Source organism: Canis lupus, chromosome X (genome assembly GCF_003254725.2).
Source record: "Canis lupus dingo isolate Sandy chromosome X, ASM325472v2, whole genome shotgun sequence".
NCBI classification, from domain to species: domain Eukaryota; kingdom Metazoa; phylum Chordata; class Mammalia; order Carnivora; family Canidae; genus Canis; species Canis lupus.
Window position 1 is genome coordinate 50,704,419 of NC_064281.1, and position 18,125 is coordinate 50,722,543.

Genomic DNA, 18,125 nt, shown 5'->3' on the forward strand with positions numbered 1-18,125 from the left:
GAATATAACACATTCTTTGCCATCACAGAGTCTTTACATATTCTGCTTCTTCTGCTTGGAATGATAGTTCACCAATTATTCACGTGGTTCACTTCTTCTCATTCTGCAGACAGCCATCAAAGATTACTTCTTTTGAGAGGTTTACTTGACCTATCCAAGCCTGGTGGATTATGTTTTTCTTGTCACGTGTTCTCCCAGCTCTCTGTGCTTCCCACTTTCTTGTCATATTTACCCACGACTGTTTGTTTAATAATTACTTTCCACTACATTGCAAATATCGAGAAAGCAAGCATTGTTATGTGCCTTGTTCATCTCTGTATCCTGAGTGCCTTGTGCCATGCCTTGATACTTAGAAAACATTCAACATATATTTGTTCAATGAAAAAAATCTAGTCCAGTCTCGTTGTAGAGATGGAAATATGGAGGCCCTTAGAAAGAGGGGGATTTACTCAACATAACACAAAGAACCAGTGACAGAGGAAAGACTGTAGCTCAGACTCTTAACTTCCGGTGAAGTTCTTTTTTCCATACGTGCACCTTCACTATAGTAGCTGTTACTTGTACATACTTATTTATTATTCTGGCTCCTAGACTAGGCTGTAAATTCCTTGAGGGAAGGGACCACATTTTATACATGTGCTGTCCAATTAGCTACTAGCTACATGTGGCAATTGGACTGGAAACATGGCTAGTCCAAATTGTGATGTACTGTAAGTATAAAATGCACATTACATTTCAAAGAATGTAAAATATCTCTTTAATAAATTTTTACATTGCTTATAGGTTAAGATAATATTTTGGATGCATTGGGTTAAATAAAATCTATTATCAAAATTACTTTCACCTATTTATTTTTCAAATTTTAATGTAGCTATTAGAAAATTTATAGGTCACATCATATTCTATTAGATGTATATTACTGGTCTTTTGTATATTTATTTTCCCCTTGGTGCCAAGCACAGAGCTTTGCAGCCAGTAAGTGCTCCACACATCCTTGTTGAATAAAGTTGAACTGTAGTTGGTAGGTCAATTGCTGTCACTTTTCTTGTCAATGTCACTGGACTTGTGGGGAACATCACAGTAAATATCCTGTCTCCAGGCCCAAGTATATATGAAGTTTTTCCATCCTGGCAGGTGGTTCCCTATAGATTGCATCAGCCTTTGATTTCTTTTCAGAGGAAGCTCCGGTGCAATCATATGTACAAGGAACCACCGGGGTTAAGGTGGAGTGTGTATATACTGGCCTCTTGCACAAGAAGTGGCTTCAGCTTTGCAATTGTTCTTGGAGCCTTTCTTGACAGGCTTCCAATAAGAGGTGGGATTAAATGAGCAGGGAAATAAACTTGAAGTTAAAGGGAGGCCTTCATGGAGATAAGGTAAGCTAAGGAATGTGGGTGACTTGGGCTATAAGGATTCCTTCTTTGCTAAATGCACTTACACATTCATTTATTCAACTTGCAGTTCTGGGGTAACTATCTCATGTCTGGCACTGTAAAGAAAGGAAGGGGTCAGACATGATTCCTACTTTTGGCAGCTTTGGTCTTCCGGGAGATATAAACACATAAGTATAGTACGAACAGGTTTTGACACTAGAGGCAAGCACTGCAGGGAGCAATTATTTTCACTGGGAGAAGGGTCATCAGAGAAAGCTTTTCAGAGACAATGAGCATAATTATTTTCTCTATCTTTTAAAATCTAGCTAAAATCCTACTTTTCCAAGAACTACCTCCTTGCCCCCTGCCCTGGAACAGTCACACTCTTTTGACACCACTTTGTACTTCTGTCAAATTACTTATCTCACACTGAAGAAAAACACAATTCCTTGGGTACGTGCCTGCCCAGGAATACCTAAATATGATGTGGTAACTGAGGTTCCAGAAGGCTGTGCATGATTTTTCAAAGACATATAATTAATAATTTATAGAGGTGGGTCTATAACTCACAGGCTAAAACCTACAGTCCAAGACACAATGACTCTGACTCAAAATTCTGTTGTTCTATTCCAGTACTGAGTGAATAAATGAATGTGTCTATAGTGTGGGACTCCAGCACTGACTAACAGCTCTCCTCACCCAACTCTCTTCTTCCTCTTCCCCCTTAATAGGTTTAGCTAAGTCAAAAAACATCCAAAATGAGAGAATTGTGTGTCTTTTGGTTGGACAACAGACTTAGAAGAAAGTTCCCTGTGTGCTATTGCTGTACAGTGGGCCCTTCCCAGCATGCTTTGTGCTTGTGAGGTGAAGAGTAATTTGGAGGATCCTAATGTTTTTACTCTAATTCAGGTCTTCTGCATAGATGGCATGATTTTCAGGTTCTCCTGGGTCCTAATGCTCTCTTTCATGGACATACTATATGGTTCAAAGCGACCACTATCAATTAGTACTTTAGGTAAAAACATCGTCTCCAGAAGGCTTCTGTTAAAAAGCCAGTAGATTACTCATAGGTGAGGGGAAGAAAAGAGTGGGCAGATGAATTTATTCAATCTCTGTGGAGTTAGTAGAAAGAAGGGAGTCCCTCCCTAGGAAAATGCCCACAGGGCAATCCTGGCTCCACCCCAAGCTTTAGTCAGAAACCAAATATAAAAAGGAACTGAATCTTTCTAGAAGCCATATCTGGGGAAACTGGTCTTAAGGACTAAGCCAGTAAATTATTCTGGTAGAAGGAAGTTTCTGCAGAGTAGTGTGACTGCAACTGAATCTCTATCTCAATCTGTCCCTACAGTCTCTGGACCCTGTGACCGCAAGGAAGCCCACAGTGAGGGAGAAGCAGGGATAGAGAGGTTTATAAAGAAGCCACCAGGGAATATTTAAGTTGGAGAGGCCACTAAGATCATCTAGTCCAGTTTCTGTTGATTAAAGGGAAAACCAAAGCTAAGGGAGGAAACAGAGCTAACGGATCTAGGACTGGAGCACAAGACTCCTGGCTCCTCGCACATAGTCTTTTCTCTTAAACTTGAATTTGTAAGACTGTATGTAGCTTGGATAGATTATTCACCAGGGCTTGAGCACTGCCCAGGATCTTACTTATGCTATGGACTGGAACTTGAAAACTGCAATCTTTGAAAACAATCACAAGTATATCCTAAAAGCATTGAAAAATTGCCACTCCTTTCTGCCATGTCATCAGGATTCATGATGTAGAACACTGCATAATGGTAATCCAATGTCTCCCAGGCTGCAAATGGGAACTTCCCAAGGATTGCAAACACATAAACACATGGTGCTAGGAAGTCACTCACTTTCTTCTCACACTTTTATTTTTTTTATTATTTTTAAATTTTTTATTTATTTATGATAGTCACAGAGAGAGAGAGAGAGAGGGGCAGAGACACAGGCAGAGGGAGAAGCAGGCTCCATGCACCGGGAGCCCGACGTGGGATTCGATCCCAGGTCTTCAGGATCACGCCCTGGGCCAAAGGCAGGCACCAAACCGCTGCGCCACCCAGGGATCCCTCTTCTCACACTTTTAATGAAGTCTGAAAGTCACAATTGCATTTAAGGGTCTGGCATCATATTTTACTTTCAAGGTCAACTACTTTCTTCTCTCCTTGTAGCCAGTATGGGAGGGTGGAAAATGCTTAACATTTGGAGTAAAAAAGAATTGAGTGCAAATTCTGTTTTCTCCATTTTTTTCTTAGTTTTGTGTTTATAGGCAAGTCATTTTACTTCTGTGAGCCTCAGTTTCTTCATCCTCTCATAGGGATGGGAATATGCCAGAGAGTTGATGATTAAATGAGATAACACATGTAAAGCATGTAATCTTATTAATAGATGTGACTTTCCTCCTTTCTTTCCTTTTGTAAGCTGCTGGATGCCAAAATATGATCTGTGGTCAGAGCTGTGCCAGTAGAGCCAGCTTTGTAGCCATGTGATCTATAAAATTTCCCAGGTCTCCATGCTTAGGAAGACCCCACACAGGATGTCTGGGTGGCTAGCAGTTGAGCATCTGCCTTCGGCCCACAGCATGATCCTGGAGTCCCAGGATAGAGTCTCACATCAGGCTTCCTGTGTGGAGACTGCTTCTCTCTCTGCCTATGTCTCTGCCTCTCTCTCTGTGTCTCTCATGAATAAATAAATAAAATCTTAAAAAAGACCCCACACAAGGAGGGGTTAACGTTCTGCTGTCACCATTCTTAAATTCTATATTTTTTAATAGGAGGCCCCTCACTTTCATTTTTCACTAGGCCCTGCAAATTATGTAGCTGTCCCAGGTGAGAAGATGTGTCAAGGGGGAAGTACAAAGGATATTTCAGGACCAGGGGGTATATACTGACAGTGAGAGAATCCACGCTTTGGAGTTGATAGAAGTGGATTTAAATTTCATCTATGCCACTAATTCACTTTTTGATATCAGCCTTTTTCTTTCATCTCTCAGAGGATCTGTTTCTCAATTTTGACAATGTGGCATTTCATTTGATAATGTCTCAACTGTGACATCTCCGGATTCCATCATTAACATCAGAGACATCTCCTAGCCCATAGGTAGAACCTGAGACAGCGAGAGGTTTTCTATTTCAACTCTTTGCAGCTTGGAGAACCAGAAGGTTAGCTACAAGTTGGCAGGGTTGGAGGGAACATGACCGTGAGGACTGTTGCTGCAGTAGTGGACCCTTTCACAACACTGTTTTGTCATTTTGTACCCAGATTTCCGTTGGCTAACCTCAGCCTTATCTTCCTCATTTCTGTTTCCTCTTGAAGACACTAAAAGCCCTTCAAAACACACAGCCTTTCTGTTCCAGGCAAAAAGCCCAGTCACCTCTGGCCTCTGCAGTTTGGCTTATCACCATGGAACCTTTGCCTCCTCTGAGACCAAGGCATCACTCCAGTAACAGGTATACTATCCATTTGTCCTCTCTATTTGGATTTCCAAACTTGGACAGTGTCTCTGGCTACCAAAGGTGGCTTGGACCTGCCTACCCCATTCTTCTTGTACTTTCCTCAGGGATCCTGGGTCAAGGGTGGGTGGGAAGAAGGTTCCCATTGGTTTTTTATCTCAATATTTCTAATAGTAAGCAGGGAGGATGACATGTCTTTCTCAAACAGGCTATTTAGGAGATAGTCACATGGAAGTGGCATGTGCTCTGGACTCAGGGGTCAGGAAGTTTGAGTAGCAGTCCTGATTTTGCCATTTACCTACTATGTATCTTTGAGCAAGTCATCTTTCCATACTAAGTCTCACTTTTTGGCCTCTTCTGCAAAGAAGAGGAGGGGAAATATTAGATGGATAGCATATAGAGACTCTTTTAGTTTTTATATCCCTTATTTTGATAGTTGTCACACACACCCCCCGTTGAGACAAGACATAAGAGTGATGCTGAGTAAATATCTCTGGGTGGGGATGAATGCAGGCATGAACCATGCCTACAAACAATTCCATACTTCCTCTTGTATGTATGAGGAGGCCCAACTGGATCAGATGCAGGGCAAGTCCTGCCGCTTGCTGTGTTAACCCTGCCAGGATAGATCAGGGGACAAATAATGTTTTGTGTAGTATGACAGACCAAGAGAAGAGCTTTCAGAATTCCTTAATATCTCTCTGTAGATATTTACATCTTCTTCCTATGGGGTCTGACCAGTCTTTTTCAGCTGAACCTATTTTTCTTATATACACTCTTTAAAGACACATGGACTAGAACATCAAGAGTGGAAATAAAACCTATCTGGTTTCAGCTCAGCCACTAACTTCCTTCTATTAATATTGAGGTGACACGGTCTATAAGGCTCTTCAAGTTTGAGTGTAATAAGAAGGAATCTTAAGCTACTTCATATTTTTCTCTCTTTTTAATTAAGTTAGAAAGGGCTTTCAGGAGGCTGCGGACATCTCCAGTTTATCCAGGTCTTCCCACTGGAGCTGGTAGCCAATGAAGATGATGAAATAAAAGGCATCAGTCCAGTTCTTTCTGTCTTGCCTTCCTGAACTCAAACTCTATTAATCAGCTTTCTTGGCTGGCCTCCACCCATAGCTCCAGGGACTGAGCCATATGGGAAGCTCTGGAGAGCTCACTGAACACTTGCCTAACAATTCTGCCAGGTAAGTCTTTTTTGTCCCCATTTCCAGAGAAGACAACTGAAGCTCAAAGAAAGGCTTACCCAAAGCTATGATTGGGTAGTTGGTACTCAAGGCATCATTAGAATCCAAGTTTGTCTGATTTTTCCCACTATACCATATATGGTGACTAAGATTGCTGCTTTGGCTAAAAGAACCACACTTCTAGTTGACTTGAGGTGGACTGAATAGGTAAGGGAAATGAGGGGATGGGAAAAACTGTTTACAACCTTATATTCAAAGTCACTCCTACATATCAAATTGGAGAAGCATGTCACTCCCTCATCAGCTAAAAGAGTTAAGTTTTTTAAATTCTTTTTTTTCCTAAAGACAAGTCTCTCTGCCTTGTCTTAGCTGAGACAGGGCATTCTGACCTCATGGGGTGGTTTTCTATTCCTGACAATCTTATAATGTTTGACACTTGTCATGCCAGAATTTAATATAGGTCACCTACTTTGTCACAGATCAGTTGCCACAGTAGGGAGGGTGAAGCATTTGCACAGATAACCTGGAATTTTTATCAGCAGGATATGGGTGTTACCAAGGGAACTCCTCTAGAAATTCAAGATGTAACCATGCTGCTGGCAGCTTCCTTATTTCCCTAATGGCTGTGGGTGGAAAGATCCCAGTGCCTCACTGTCAAGTCTACCATTTGTCTTTTTCCATCCTTATAGATGTGTCTCCCTTTTATCTGAGAGATATATAGGATAGAGAGGTAAAATAACCAATGAGGAAAGCTGAAAGGTACAATGGGGTGATATAGACCACAGCCCAAACTGTGAACAACTTGTATAACTGTTAGCAACTCTCTTCCTCAATATGAACCTTCATTTTCTCATTTATAATATGAGTGGGTAAGAATAGATGATAGTCATTTTATAGCTGTCATTCTTTAGTCCTGATAGTACAAGGGAGACCATGTTAGGCAGGGCTGAGGCCATGAAGTATTACTGTTTCATCAGTTCTGACTCTGTTAAATCAATTGTCAATGGCTCTTGCTTTCCTTTTTGTAGCACAACTTAAATTTTTTGAACATTTGTTATGTATCAAATACTGAACTAAAGGCTTTACATATATTACCTCATGCAATTTTCACAATAACTTATTAGGTAGGTACTCATACCCATTTTGTGGATGTGGAAAACTGGAGCTCAGAGACATGAAATAATTTACTGAGGTTTCCTAGCTACTTAATGGTAGAATCAAAGTCAAGTCCATGTTTAACCTCAAAGTCTATGTTTATAGCCACAAGACTGTGGGAGGGTTGGGAAGGGGGGCCATGGACACTGACTCTGGGGCCTGGTGCTTTCCTGAGGTCAGAGAGGCAGGACAATGACCAAATTCTCTCCCTACTGCATATAGGAACCCACTGAAGCTTGGAACCCCAAGAAATGCCACAGCTATCAGGCCTGAGGACCCCTGTCTGGGCACTGGGGCCTCATCTACAGTCCCAACTGGGCCTTCTTTTAGGATTCATCTTCTGGTTGGGAGCCTTATGCTTATTTTGCTCACTTCCCTATTATATTCAGGCTAGTCCCTTGCCTCTGCAGTTTCTCTGGGGCTCAAGGTGTGACTCCTTTTTCTTTCTTTCCCTCCAGGGCCACATCTCCCAGGAAGATCTTGCATTCCTACTGAAACCCCTGGCCTGGCCTCCTGCAGTGCCACACTCCGTGTATTTGACAAGCTGAGTTAGACACTCCATGTGGAAGAGTGTCAGTTTGTCAAATACCCCAAGTGCGGCACATGCCTAACAGCTCCAGGCCAGAAGAGTTGGGATACAACAAATAAACTGCCAGCTGGATAAAAGATCACTCGCCAAACATGAACTAAGCTCTCATAAGTTATTTTCAGTGACTTTGAGGGAACTGAAGTACCCTGATGTTGCCAGGGGAAAAGTAAGGCAACTCTTGAAGCTATAGCCCTGGACTGTTTCTACATTGTCAGAGCCTGAGGGGGATATAATGGTCTTGAAAAGGTATATAGGGCCCAGGGATGGAAGTACTCTTTGATATATATTTTCTTTATTCACATTCCTCCTACAGAGTCTCCCAATAAGAACACCAAAATTTTTACACAAGCTTCATGACAGAGCTTAGAAACCCACTTTTCTGAAACTCAGCCTGGGCTTTTTTTTTAATTTTAAAAAATTATTTATGACAGAGAGAGAGAGAGAGAGAGAGATTGACACAGAGACACAGGCAGAGGGAGAAGCAGGCTCCATGCAGGGAGCCCAACGTGGGACTCAATCCCGGGACTCCAGGATCATGCCCGGGCTGAACACAGGCGCTAAACCGCTGAGCCACCCAGGGATCCCCCTCAGCCTGGGCTTCTAAACACATTTTGAACTTATCTATCTTTTACCTTGTCCTCATGTCTTTTTTCCTTCTGGTAATACTTTCTCCATTGTTTTCTGCCTATTCAATTATTTCTCATTATTCTGGCCTAGCCAAAGTCCAGTCTCCCCAAGGACCTTTGAAAGTTAACCTATATTTTCTTCTTTTTCATTCAAACACTCCTTGCCTTGGTCCTTTTCTTTTCTTTTTTATTGGAGTTCAATTTGCCAACATATAACATAACACCCAGGGCTCATCCCATCAAGTGCCCCCCTCAGTGCCCATTACCCAGTCACCCCAACCCCCTTTCCACCACACCTTGTTCGTTTTCCAGAGTTAGGTGTCTCTCATGTTCTGTCACCCTCACTGATATTTCCCACTCATTTTCTCTCCTTTCCCCTTTATTCCATTTCACTATTTTTTATATTCCCAAATAAATGAGACCGACCATATAATGTTTGTCCTTCACTGATTTACTTGCTTCACTCAGCACAATACTTACCAGTTTCATCCATGTTGAAGCAAATGGTGGGTATTTGTCATTTCTAATGGCTGAGTAATATTCCATTGTATACATATACCACATCTTCCTTATCCATTCATCTTTTGATGGACACCGAGGCTCCTTCCACAGTTTGGCTATTGTGGACATCGGTGCTATAAACATTGGGGTGCAGGTGTCCTGGTGTTTCACTGCATCTGAATCTTTGGGGTAAATCCCCAGCTGTGCAATTGCTGGGTTGTAGGGCAGTTCTATTTTTAACTCTTTGAGGAACCTTCTCCTATTGCCCAATAGCACCTCTTGAAATATTAGCAGACTTTTCCAGGGGTTATTTTTGAAGTCCCCACTAAATTGTGAAGACAACACTATGTTTCCTTGATTGCTATCTTCCCTTTCATTCTCCACTCCAGCATGTAGCTCAATATTCTGGGTACAGAAAATAATAAATGTTTACTGATTGATTGACTTCATACTAGATCATTATTCTTGGTTTTGGGTCAAAATGCCGTCCAGGAATTTTGTGAATAAAATTAAACCGTAGTCATCATAATTCTGTAGGATATGTGAGGTAAGAATCAAGATTGAGGGGTTTCCTCCTGAGAAATAGGGTCAAGGGCTGGAGAAGAAGGGCAAAAAAAAGTAGACCCAGAGGGCAAATATGTTTTGGAATTATTTGATAACTCAAAGTAATACAGGTGCTTTATAGCAGGATTTTCAGAGCTTTTAATATTCTATGTTGTATTGGAAATATCCAATAGAGAGCTGTAGAAGGTAGCATTTCTCATGCCTATCTCATCATGGAATTTTTTTTTCCTATAGGCCATCTCTTTTTTATGGTCTTAATGTTTATTTTATTAGGTTTCATTTCAGTGCAAAGCAACTATGTTTTAAAAAATTAACAATTACAAGCATCTTGGAAAGGATTCTTCTTCCCCTATATCCTAGATTAAATTGTATCTTCCAAAAGAAAATACCTTATAGTTGTAGAACTCAGGACTTAAGAAAGTGACCTTATTTGGGAATGGGGTGCTAAGATGTAATTAGTAAAGATGAGATGATGACAGTGTGGGGTGGCCTCCTAATTCAATTGACTAGTGTGTTTGTAATAAGACAGTCAGATGGAGACATGGAGGGCTTCGTGAGAGGGTGGAGGCAGAGACGGTGGTTCTGCAGCTGCAACCAGGGAACCTCAAATTTGTCCTCAAATTTCTCACAGTTATGGAGAAGCAAGGATTCCTCTGCAGGCTCCAGACAGAACGTGGCAAGGCCCTAGAAATGTTGGAAATGTGTATGAACAGGAGAAATTCATTTCTATTGTTTTAAGCCACCTAATTTGTGGTGCTTTGTATGGCAGCCCTAGAAAAATAATATACACAAAAATAAATAAATAGATTCAGGAAATATATATTTCAGTATATATTCAGTATATATATATATATATATATATATATATATATTATTTGCATCAGCATTACAAATTTTTGAAACCAGTTCTACTGAAAATTATCTAGCTAATACACTCCAAGATAAATACACAGGTGCATCTAGTTAAGACATGTTACATAACAAATAATTGAAAGCAACATGAATATTTCTCTGTGGAAAAGTGGTGAAATCTCTTGGCCAATACTTGGGAAACTGCCACAGAGGGACATCATATCTTCTCTCTCTTTTGAGGATCTCCTATTCCAGCTTTCCCTCACTAGCCATCTGCTGAAGACAATTCTATGTTTTCCTCTCATGTTTGTTTAGCCAACACTGTAGCTTTGGGCTAGTCCTATACCTAGGACTCTCTTCCTGGCTTGTCTTATATGGAAAAGAATATTCGTTTTTGGTCAAAGATGATACCCAGAAGTTTTCTGCTGCAATGAATATGCTCCTAGGAGTTCACAGACCTGTTTTATGGTCTCTGTTCTACCACTGACTTGATGTGTGTGATGTTTGACTGTTACTGCTCCTTTCTAGGCTTTATTTCCTCAAGTGTAATATGGGAGAATTAAAATCAATAATCTCTAAGCCTTTGGAGACAAGAGAATCCATGGAGGTCCATAGGTTCTATGGGGTTGTCAAGAGAATATCCCTGGGATTGGGGCTCCTTTTACCAGTGGACATGTAATTAGGATTCTCTTTCTAACCCCAGTCATTCCTTTCTTTAAGGGTAGTGGGAAGAGATAATTTTTTCCCTGAGGGTGTGGGATCTGGACATGGCTGTTTCATGAAGGAAGCTGAAGTTTCCACTCGGTGGGTTCCTGTTTCAGAGGCTTGTAAGCATGATGGGTGGGGAAAAATAAGTTGCTCCTTTCACCAACAATGTGAATCTGGCATATGGGCATGAGGAAAACTTTGAGGTTTAGACCATGGACTTGGCAGGTTGGTGGTGTTGAATTAGAGGATTCCATCTTGTTCATTTCTTTGTACTATTTTGATTTCTGTAATCATACCAAAGGGGAGAAGTTCCTGGTGAAACTGAGCTGACATTGGGACCACACTGGAACCCAAAGTGGCAAAAACAGCTTCCGTGAAGAGCAAAGAGGTTGATTTGACGTGAATTATATGAGGGAAAGGAAGTGGTCATGAGCCACCCTAAATAAGGTCTTTATAGAAGAGACTGAAATAAAGCTGTATGCATGCATGCACACACACAGGTGGACACACACACACACACACACACACACCTACACTCCTATTTCCCATTTATGCTTGAGGAAAAAGACTTCCTTGCTTTGACCTCCTACTCAAAATTGTAATAAGAGGCCAGGGCATAGAGATAAATTATGATGAATACAAATACTGCAAAGATTTTACAATTCTAGGAGGTAGAAATTTTGAGGGTGATATATTCATACTTTGGAAGGAAAGGGAGCCCTTTATCTCTGCATCCACAGTCTCCAGAAACATAAGAATGGTTCCTTCATTTTCAGCTTCATAACTGATTTAAGAGAGTTATCCAGGTGTAGTTGGCTGGGTAACAAGGGAGGGAATGGAAGGCAGCTGGGTACTAATTTGCCAAACATTCATTATGTCCCAGATGGGCCCATCTCTGAAGTAACTTAAAGTGGCATGGGTGGGAAAGAAAAAGACCAAGAATGAAAAGGTTTTATTTATAATTCCAAACATCTCAACTAGTCTCACTTTAATCACTTAGTAGGTACTTGAGAGAAGACCAATACAATCAAGAATGATATGATTAGATATTTATTGAACACTAAAAGAATATCAGAGCACTAGACTAACAGTTCAGGAGCAAAACTGAACCCTGGCCTGTTACATAAAAATCTTAAAAGCTATCTGGCCCTGAAAAAAAAGGAAGTGATGTTGGACATAACTAGTCCCTTGAGCTGGCAAAGTTTTTTCCTTATGGTCTTCTGGTGGCAAGAGGCCAAAGTTTAGTGACATCTGGAGGCATGGTGACTATGTCTTAGTGCTATGGGAACTTCCTGCTGGTGTTTAAAGAGAAGCAGCAGAAGAAGAGATAGCAGAAGGGCCTAAGGCCTGACCCAGAAGTCTTGTTTAAAAGTGCATATGGTAACTTTTTAAGCAAAGCCAGTCACTCTTAGAAACCTCAGTGTTGGCAGGGAATACACGATAGGTTATCCAGGGAGAGACGTAGCAGAGAAGGCAGCTATGCAGAAGACAGGGACTGAATAGGCAATTATGGCAGCAGACCCTGGCTTAGCAGGGCATTTTTAGCAGACTCTCTCATCCTTGGTTGCCAAAAGCTCATAATCTGGAGAAACTGTGTGCAGCAGATGAGTGTAGTCACTGTTGATCTGGGTGATGATCTGGTACTCTTGGCCCAGGCAGGTATCGTCAGAGTAGTCATTCCCTGGAGTTTGGGAAGATGGCTCTTCGCTGGAGCAGCCACTTGTGAAAATGGCCACTCTCCAGTTTTCACCAGAATTTCTGGCCTGCCTGGTATGTATCCTGTGGTTCAAGATCCCACAACCCATAAAAAGAGACTTCAGGTTGGGACTTTAGTTTCCCACACTTCTGTCCCAATTCTTGCCAACTGACCCTTAGGCTCTTGTTATCAAGGGATTCTGGGAAAAGGAGGCTGATGGACATGCATTATCCTGTGTGATCAGGGAGCCAAGAAAGAATCTCAGAGGTGCTTCAGAGAGGGAAGAAAGCAGTGCCCCAGCCCTGAAGGCCTCTGGGCTTAGAAATGGGTTTGAACCACCCCTTCTTCCTCCGTGCCAGTGACAAACAGAATGAGGGCAGGGAAATGTTCAGAAAATGGAAGAGACAGACCATGAGAGACTCATAACTCTGGGAAACAAACAAGGTGTGGTGGAAGGGGAGGTGCGTGGGGCATTGGGGTGACTGGGTGACAGGCACTGAGGGGGACACTTGATGGGTTGAGCACTGGGTGTTATACTATATGTTGGCAAATCAAACTCCAATAAAAATACAAAAAATAATTAAAAACCTCAAAACAAAACAAAAAAGAAAATGGAAGAGCAGAGGGAGTCTTACCTGGCCACTTCATAGACATGCTCTAAAAAAGAAGGAGGAATCAAGTCAGAATTCTCCACGGGGAGTGGACAAGGGCCAAATGTGGACAAATGAGGAAATGGGAGACAGAGAAGAGGGCCACAATTGGGAGGTATTGGGAAGGTAAATTAAAGCACAGGAATACAGATTTCTCAGAGTGAAGAAGAGGAAGCACACTTGGTTACTACCCTCTCTGACATTCTTTGACTCAGAACATTGGGCTGAAACTGTTGCTTCATGTGGTAGGGTAAAGGACACTGGAACTGGACTCACTCTCCAACCAGGAGTCTCTTGCCAAAGGTTCTTCAGGAGATTTTGTGGAAACTTGGTGGCCAGGCCAGAGCACAGGCAGAATGGGCTGAGATAATCTGTCAGGGACCATGACCAAAGCCATTTCCAAATGCACTCATCCACCATGCGCCCAGGAAAGGTCCTGGAGTAGATCACCATTGCTCCCTAGTGTCTGTGAAGGAGAACTATCTACATTCCGTGAAGGTTTAAAGGCTCTATAACCTGGTACTAGATGGATATCTTTTGGTACTGCCCTCCAATAGTTTATAATTTTACACGAATACAACTGGTAATGTGTGCATTAAACCAGAACAAAGCAAACAGAGCATGCTACACATCCTCTACTTTATGATACTGCCCTGTGTTTCCATGTCTTACCTCCCCTATTGGCCTGGTAGCTCTTCATAATACAGGTGTTGTCTTTTTCATTTTTATATGCCCAATGCCTGGCACATAGTAAGCAATTAGTAACTACATGTTAAACTGAATTGATGGCTCAAGGCTATCTCTCTTATAGATAGGTAAATAATAGAAATACTGGAAAGGCAATCCAGAAGGGAAAAAGCATAAAGTCATGAGGTGTATAGCCTATTTGCCTGTTTGACTCCAGTAACTGAAAATGAAAGTAAGGAGTGGTGAGGGTCAAGAAGATAGGGTACATAAGAGAGGACCATTAATGGAATGCAACACTTTGACTTCTATAATCTGGGCCCAGAGCAGCCTTGGAAGGTTTTTGAGAGAGAAACAATCAAATATGGTTACAGTTTATACCTAGTCTCATTGAGACTATGAAGAAGGTTTTCCTTTAGTATTCATTGGATTTGTGGCTACTTGAGATATCTCTACTTTCAAGTTCAGCCTCATGGGTCATAGCCATGCTTACTGGCCAAAACCAGAGCTTATACTTAAGACCAAGGAGAAAGAAATATTCATGGCTCCCTTCTTGCCTTTGGCTGGAGAAAGCCAGGGTGTAAACCAGGTTATTTGGGAATAGGAGCTTCTGCAGAGAAAAAGACACTACTGTTAGGCAAAATGGCCAGTGCAGAAGGCATTGAGGTGTAGCTAGGTTTTACGTAGAAATCAACATCCAAACTCTTTTTCCTCCTCTGTTGGCTCACAGTTGTTAAATGGCCCTGACAACTGTACCTTCACAATGCCACTCATTTGCTTAAAAAAAACCAAACTGGTGACTTTTAGTTCTTTGCAATGCCTAGAGAAAATTTTCCAAGTTACTTAGCCTGTTATTTAAGACACTCTATAATCAGGAGTAAACTTTCCTTTTCCTCTGCATTTACCCATGAATTTTCTACATTGATGACCCCACTCACAGTCATCTTTTAAGCCTTTGCACTTTTACTCATGTAGTTCCTCCTTCCTGAGATTGCCTTCTAATTTGTTTTCATCCTCCAAGACCTGGTCTAACTCCCATCTCCTCATAAAAGCCCTTGTTAATCACTTCAGCCCAAAGCAACTCTCTTCTCTGGAAACCTTTGACATTGATTGTTTTCTCAAGGTTTTGAGTCTATAGAATTTATTATTATGTATGGATATTGATAAACTTCATGTTTCTACTTTGAATTTTCTAAATAAATTATAGGCAAATTGAGGCCAAGGATTGTGACTTTTGTTTCTCTTGCATCCTTGTTAGACAACCCATTACAGGGATGGTTTTGTACTGAGCTGGATACCAAAAATTTGTGAGTTAACTTCCATATTTGCAAATGGCATATCAGATAAAGGGCTAGTATGCAAGATCTATAAAGAACGTATTAAACTCAACAGCAAAGAAACAAACAATCCAATCATGAAATGGGAAAAGACATGAACAGAAATTTCACCCAAGAAGACATAGACATGGCCAACAAGCACATGAGAAAATGCTCTGCATCACTTGCCATCAGGGAAATACAAATCAAAACTATAATGAGATACCACCTCACACCAGTGAGAATGGGGAAAATTAACAAGTCAGGAAACAAATGTTGGAGAGGATGTGGAGAAAGGGGAACCCTCTTGCACTGTTGGTGGGAATGTGAACTGGTACAGCCACTCTGGAAAACTGTGTGGAGGTTCCTTAGAGAGTTAAAAATAGAGCTACCCTATGACCCAGCAATTGCACTGCTGGGGATTTACCCCAAAGATACAGATGCAGTGAAACAACAGGACACCTGCACCCCAATGTTTATAGCACCAACGTCTACAATAGCCAAACTGTGGAAGGAGCCCCAGTATCCACCACCAAAAGATGAATCGATAAAGAAGATGTGATATATATATATACATACACACACACAATGGAATATTACTCAGCCATTAGAAATGACGAATACCCACCATTTGCTTCGACGTGGATGGAACTGGAGGGTACTATGGTGAGTGAAGTAAATTAATCAGAGAAGGACAATCATTATATGGTTTCACTCATACAGGGAATATAAAACATAGTGAAAGGGATTACAAGGGGAAAGGAGAGAAAATGAGTGGGAAAAATCAGAGAGGGTGACAAAACATGAGAGACTCCTAACATGGGAAACAAAAAAGGGGTAGTGGAAGGAGAGGTGGGCTGGAGGAATGAGGTGACTGGGTGACAGGCACTGAGTGAGGCACTTGATGGGATGAGCCCTGGGTGTTATATGTTGGCAAATCGAACTCCAATAAAAAATATACAAAAAAAACTTCCATAAATCATATTGTCATTGTTGGCTTGCATGTCTGTCTCCATGCACACCTACCCTCAATCCCAAACTAGGCTGGAAGCCCTTTGAAATTATGCCTTACTATACTGTCAGAATGAATTAATAAAAAAAGCCACTCAATAGTACTCATCACTCACCTTGTTGAGATGTCTTCCGGCAGACCATGACATAAGCCATGATGAAGACCACAATACAGCATAGGGAAATGATGAGAACAATAGAAAACACAGGCAGGCCCTTTCCTAGGAGGTAAAACAAGACCAAGACGTATATGGCTGAAAATGAGTTCAGAAACAGAGATTCCAAGGACCAGCCCAGACCAGCCCATAACTCTTTCTTTTCTACTTTTAACTTTCTCCTACCTTTATTAGCTAACCAGAGAGACAAACGAGACCCTAAACCTATGAGAAAGACTTCCAGAGGCTACAGACTCCATGTATAAACATATTCTTCCAAACCCTCTAATTGATGGCTAATTGGCCTGGGCATTTGAACTAGTCCTCCATGCTTTCCTTGGGGTCATTAATAGAGCTTTTCACCTACTCTTAAGAGAAAGTAGTCCCTTGACTTCCCGCTTCACAAAAATGCTACCTTATTGATATTCTGGTCAATTGCTTCTAGGCAAAACATTTATTTCCCCTTGGGGAAGCATCTTACACTGGTGTTGAGAATGGAAACTGGTGCAACCACTCTGGAAAACATGGAGGTTCCTCAAAGGTTAAAGATAAAATACCCTTGACCCAGCAATTGCACTTCTAGGTATTTATCCAAAGGATACAAACATAGTGATTCAAAGGGGCACATTCTCCCTAATGTTCATAGTAGCAATGTCCACAATAGCCAAAATGTGGAAATATCTCAGATGTTCATTGACAGATGAATGGATATATATATCATAATATCTCATAATATTACTTAGTCATCCAAAAGAATGAAATATTACCATCTGCAATGACATGGATGGAACTAGAAGGTATTATGCTAGGCGAAATAAGTCAGAGAAAGAAATACCATATGATTTCACTCATGTGGAATTTAAGAAACAAAAAAGATGAGCATAGGGGAAGGGAAGGAAAAATAAGATAAAAACAGAGAGGGAGGCAAACCATAAGAGACTCTTGTTTTTTCTTTAAGATTTTATTTATTTATTCATGAGAGGAGAGAGAGAGAGAGAGAGAGAGAGAGAGAGAGAGAGAGAGAGAGGCAAAGACACAGGCAGAGGGAGAAGCAGGCTCCATGCAGGGAGCCCGATGTGGGACTCAATCCCATGTTGGAGTCCAGGGACTCTAGCATCATGCCCGGGCTGAACACAGGACCTAAACCACTGAGCCACCCAGGCTGCCCTCCCATAAGACTCTTAACTCTAGAAAACAAACTGAAGGTTGCTGAAGGGGAGGTGGGTGGGGAATTGCATAATTGGGTGGTGATCATTAAGGAGGACACTTGATGTAATGAGCACTGGGGGTTATATGCAACTGATGAATCACTAAACTCTACCCTGACACTAATAACACACTATATGCTAACTAAATTGAATTTAAAATTAACAATTAAAAAAAGAATTCTTTTCTTCACACTCTCTGGACAAGTGCTCAGTTTTCTTTTTCCTCAAAACATATTTCCACTGGGTCTCATGAGTTAACTATCCCAACTATGCCTGCAATCTGAAGGAAACCATTGGACTAGGCTTCCAGTCCTGGATCTGTTATTTACTTGTATTACTGTGGTAGGCAGAACAATGGTTATCCAAAGATGTTCACATCC

General features: G+C 41.3%; 1 protein-coding gene and 1 long non-coding RNA gene across 7 annotated transcripts in view; one reads left to right on the forward strand and one right to left on the reverse strand.

Annotated features, from left to right (window-relative positions):
* The window catches only part of VSIG4 (V-set and immunoglobulin domain containing 4), a 60,007-nt gene that overhangs the window by 8,761 nt on the left and 33,121 nt on the right, over nt 1-18,125 (reverse strand). For 2 of the 6 annotated variants that reach the window (XM_025466061.3, XM_025466059.3), the window contains 3 exons: nt 16,499-16,603; nt 13,357-13,378; nt 12,060-12,804 (listed from right to left, as the gene is read on the reverse strand). In XM_025466061.3, the coding sequence (XP_025321846.1) occupies nt 12,567-12,804; nt 13,357-13,378; nt 16,499-16,603 (365 nt within the window). In that variant the 3' untranslated portion in view covers nt 12,060-12,566. Of the gene's footprint in view, nt 1-9,707; nt 10,150-12,059; nt 12,805-13,356; nt 13,379-16,498; nt 16,604-18,125 lie in introns of those variants that run through there. The other 4 variants (XM_025466060.3, XM_025466058.3, XM_025466062.3 and 1 more) reach the window with 3 other exon arrangements.
* On the forward strand, nt 4,372-9,350 carry LOC112671782 (uncharacterized). Its single transcript, XR_003143851.3, has 2 exons — nt 4,372-4,831; nt 7,644-9,350. It is a non-coding gene; the product is annotated as an uncharacterized LOC112671782 (long non-coding RNA).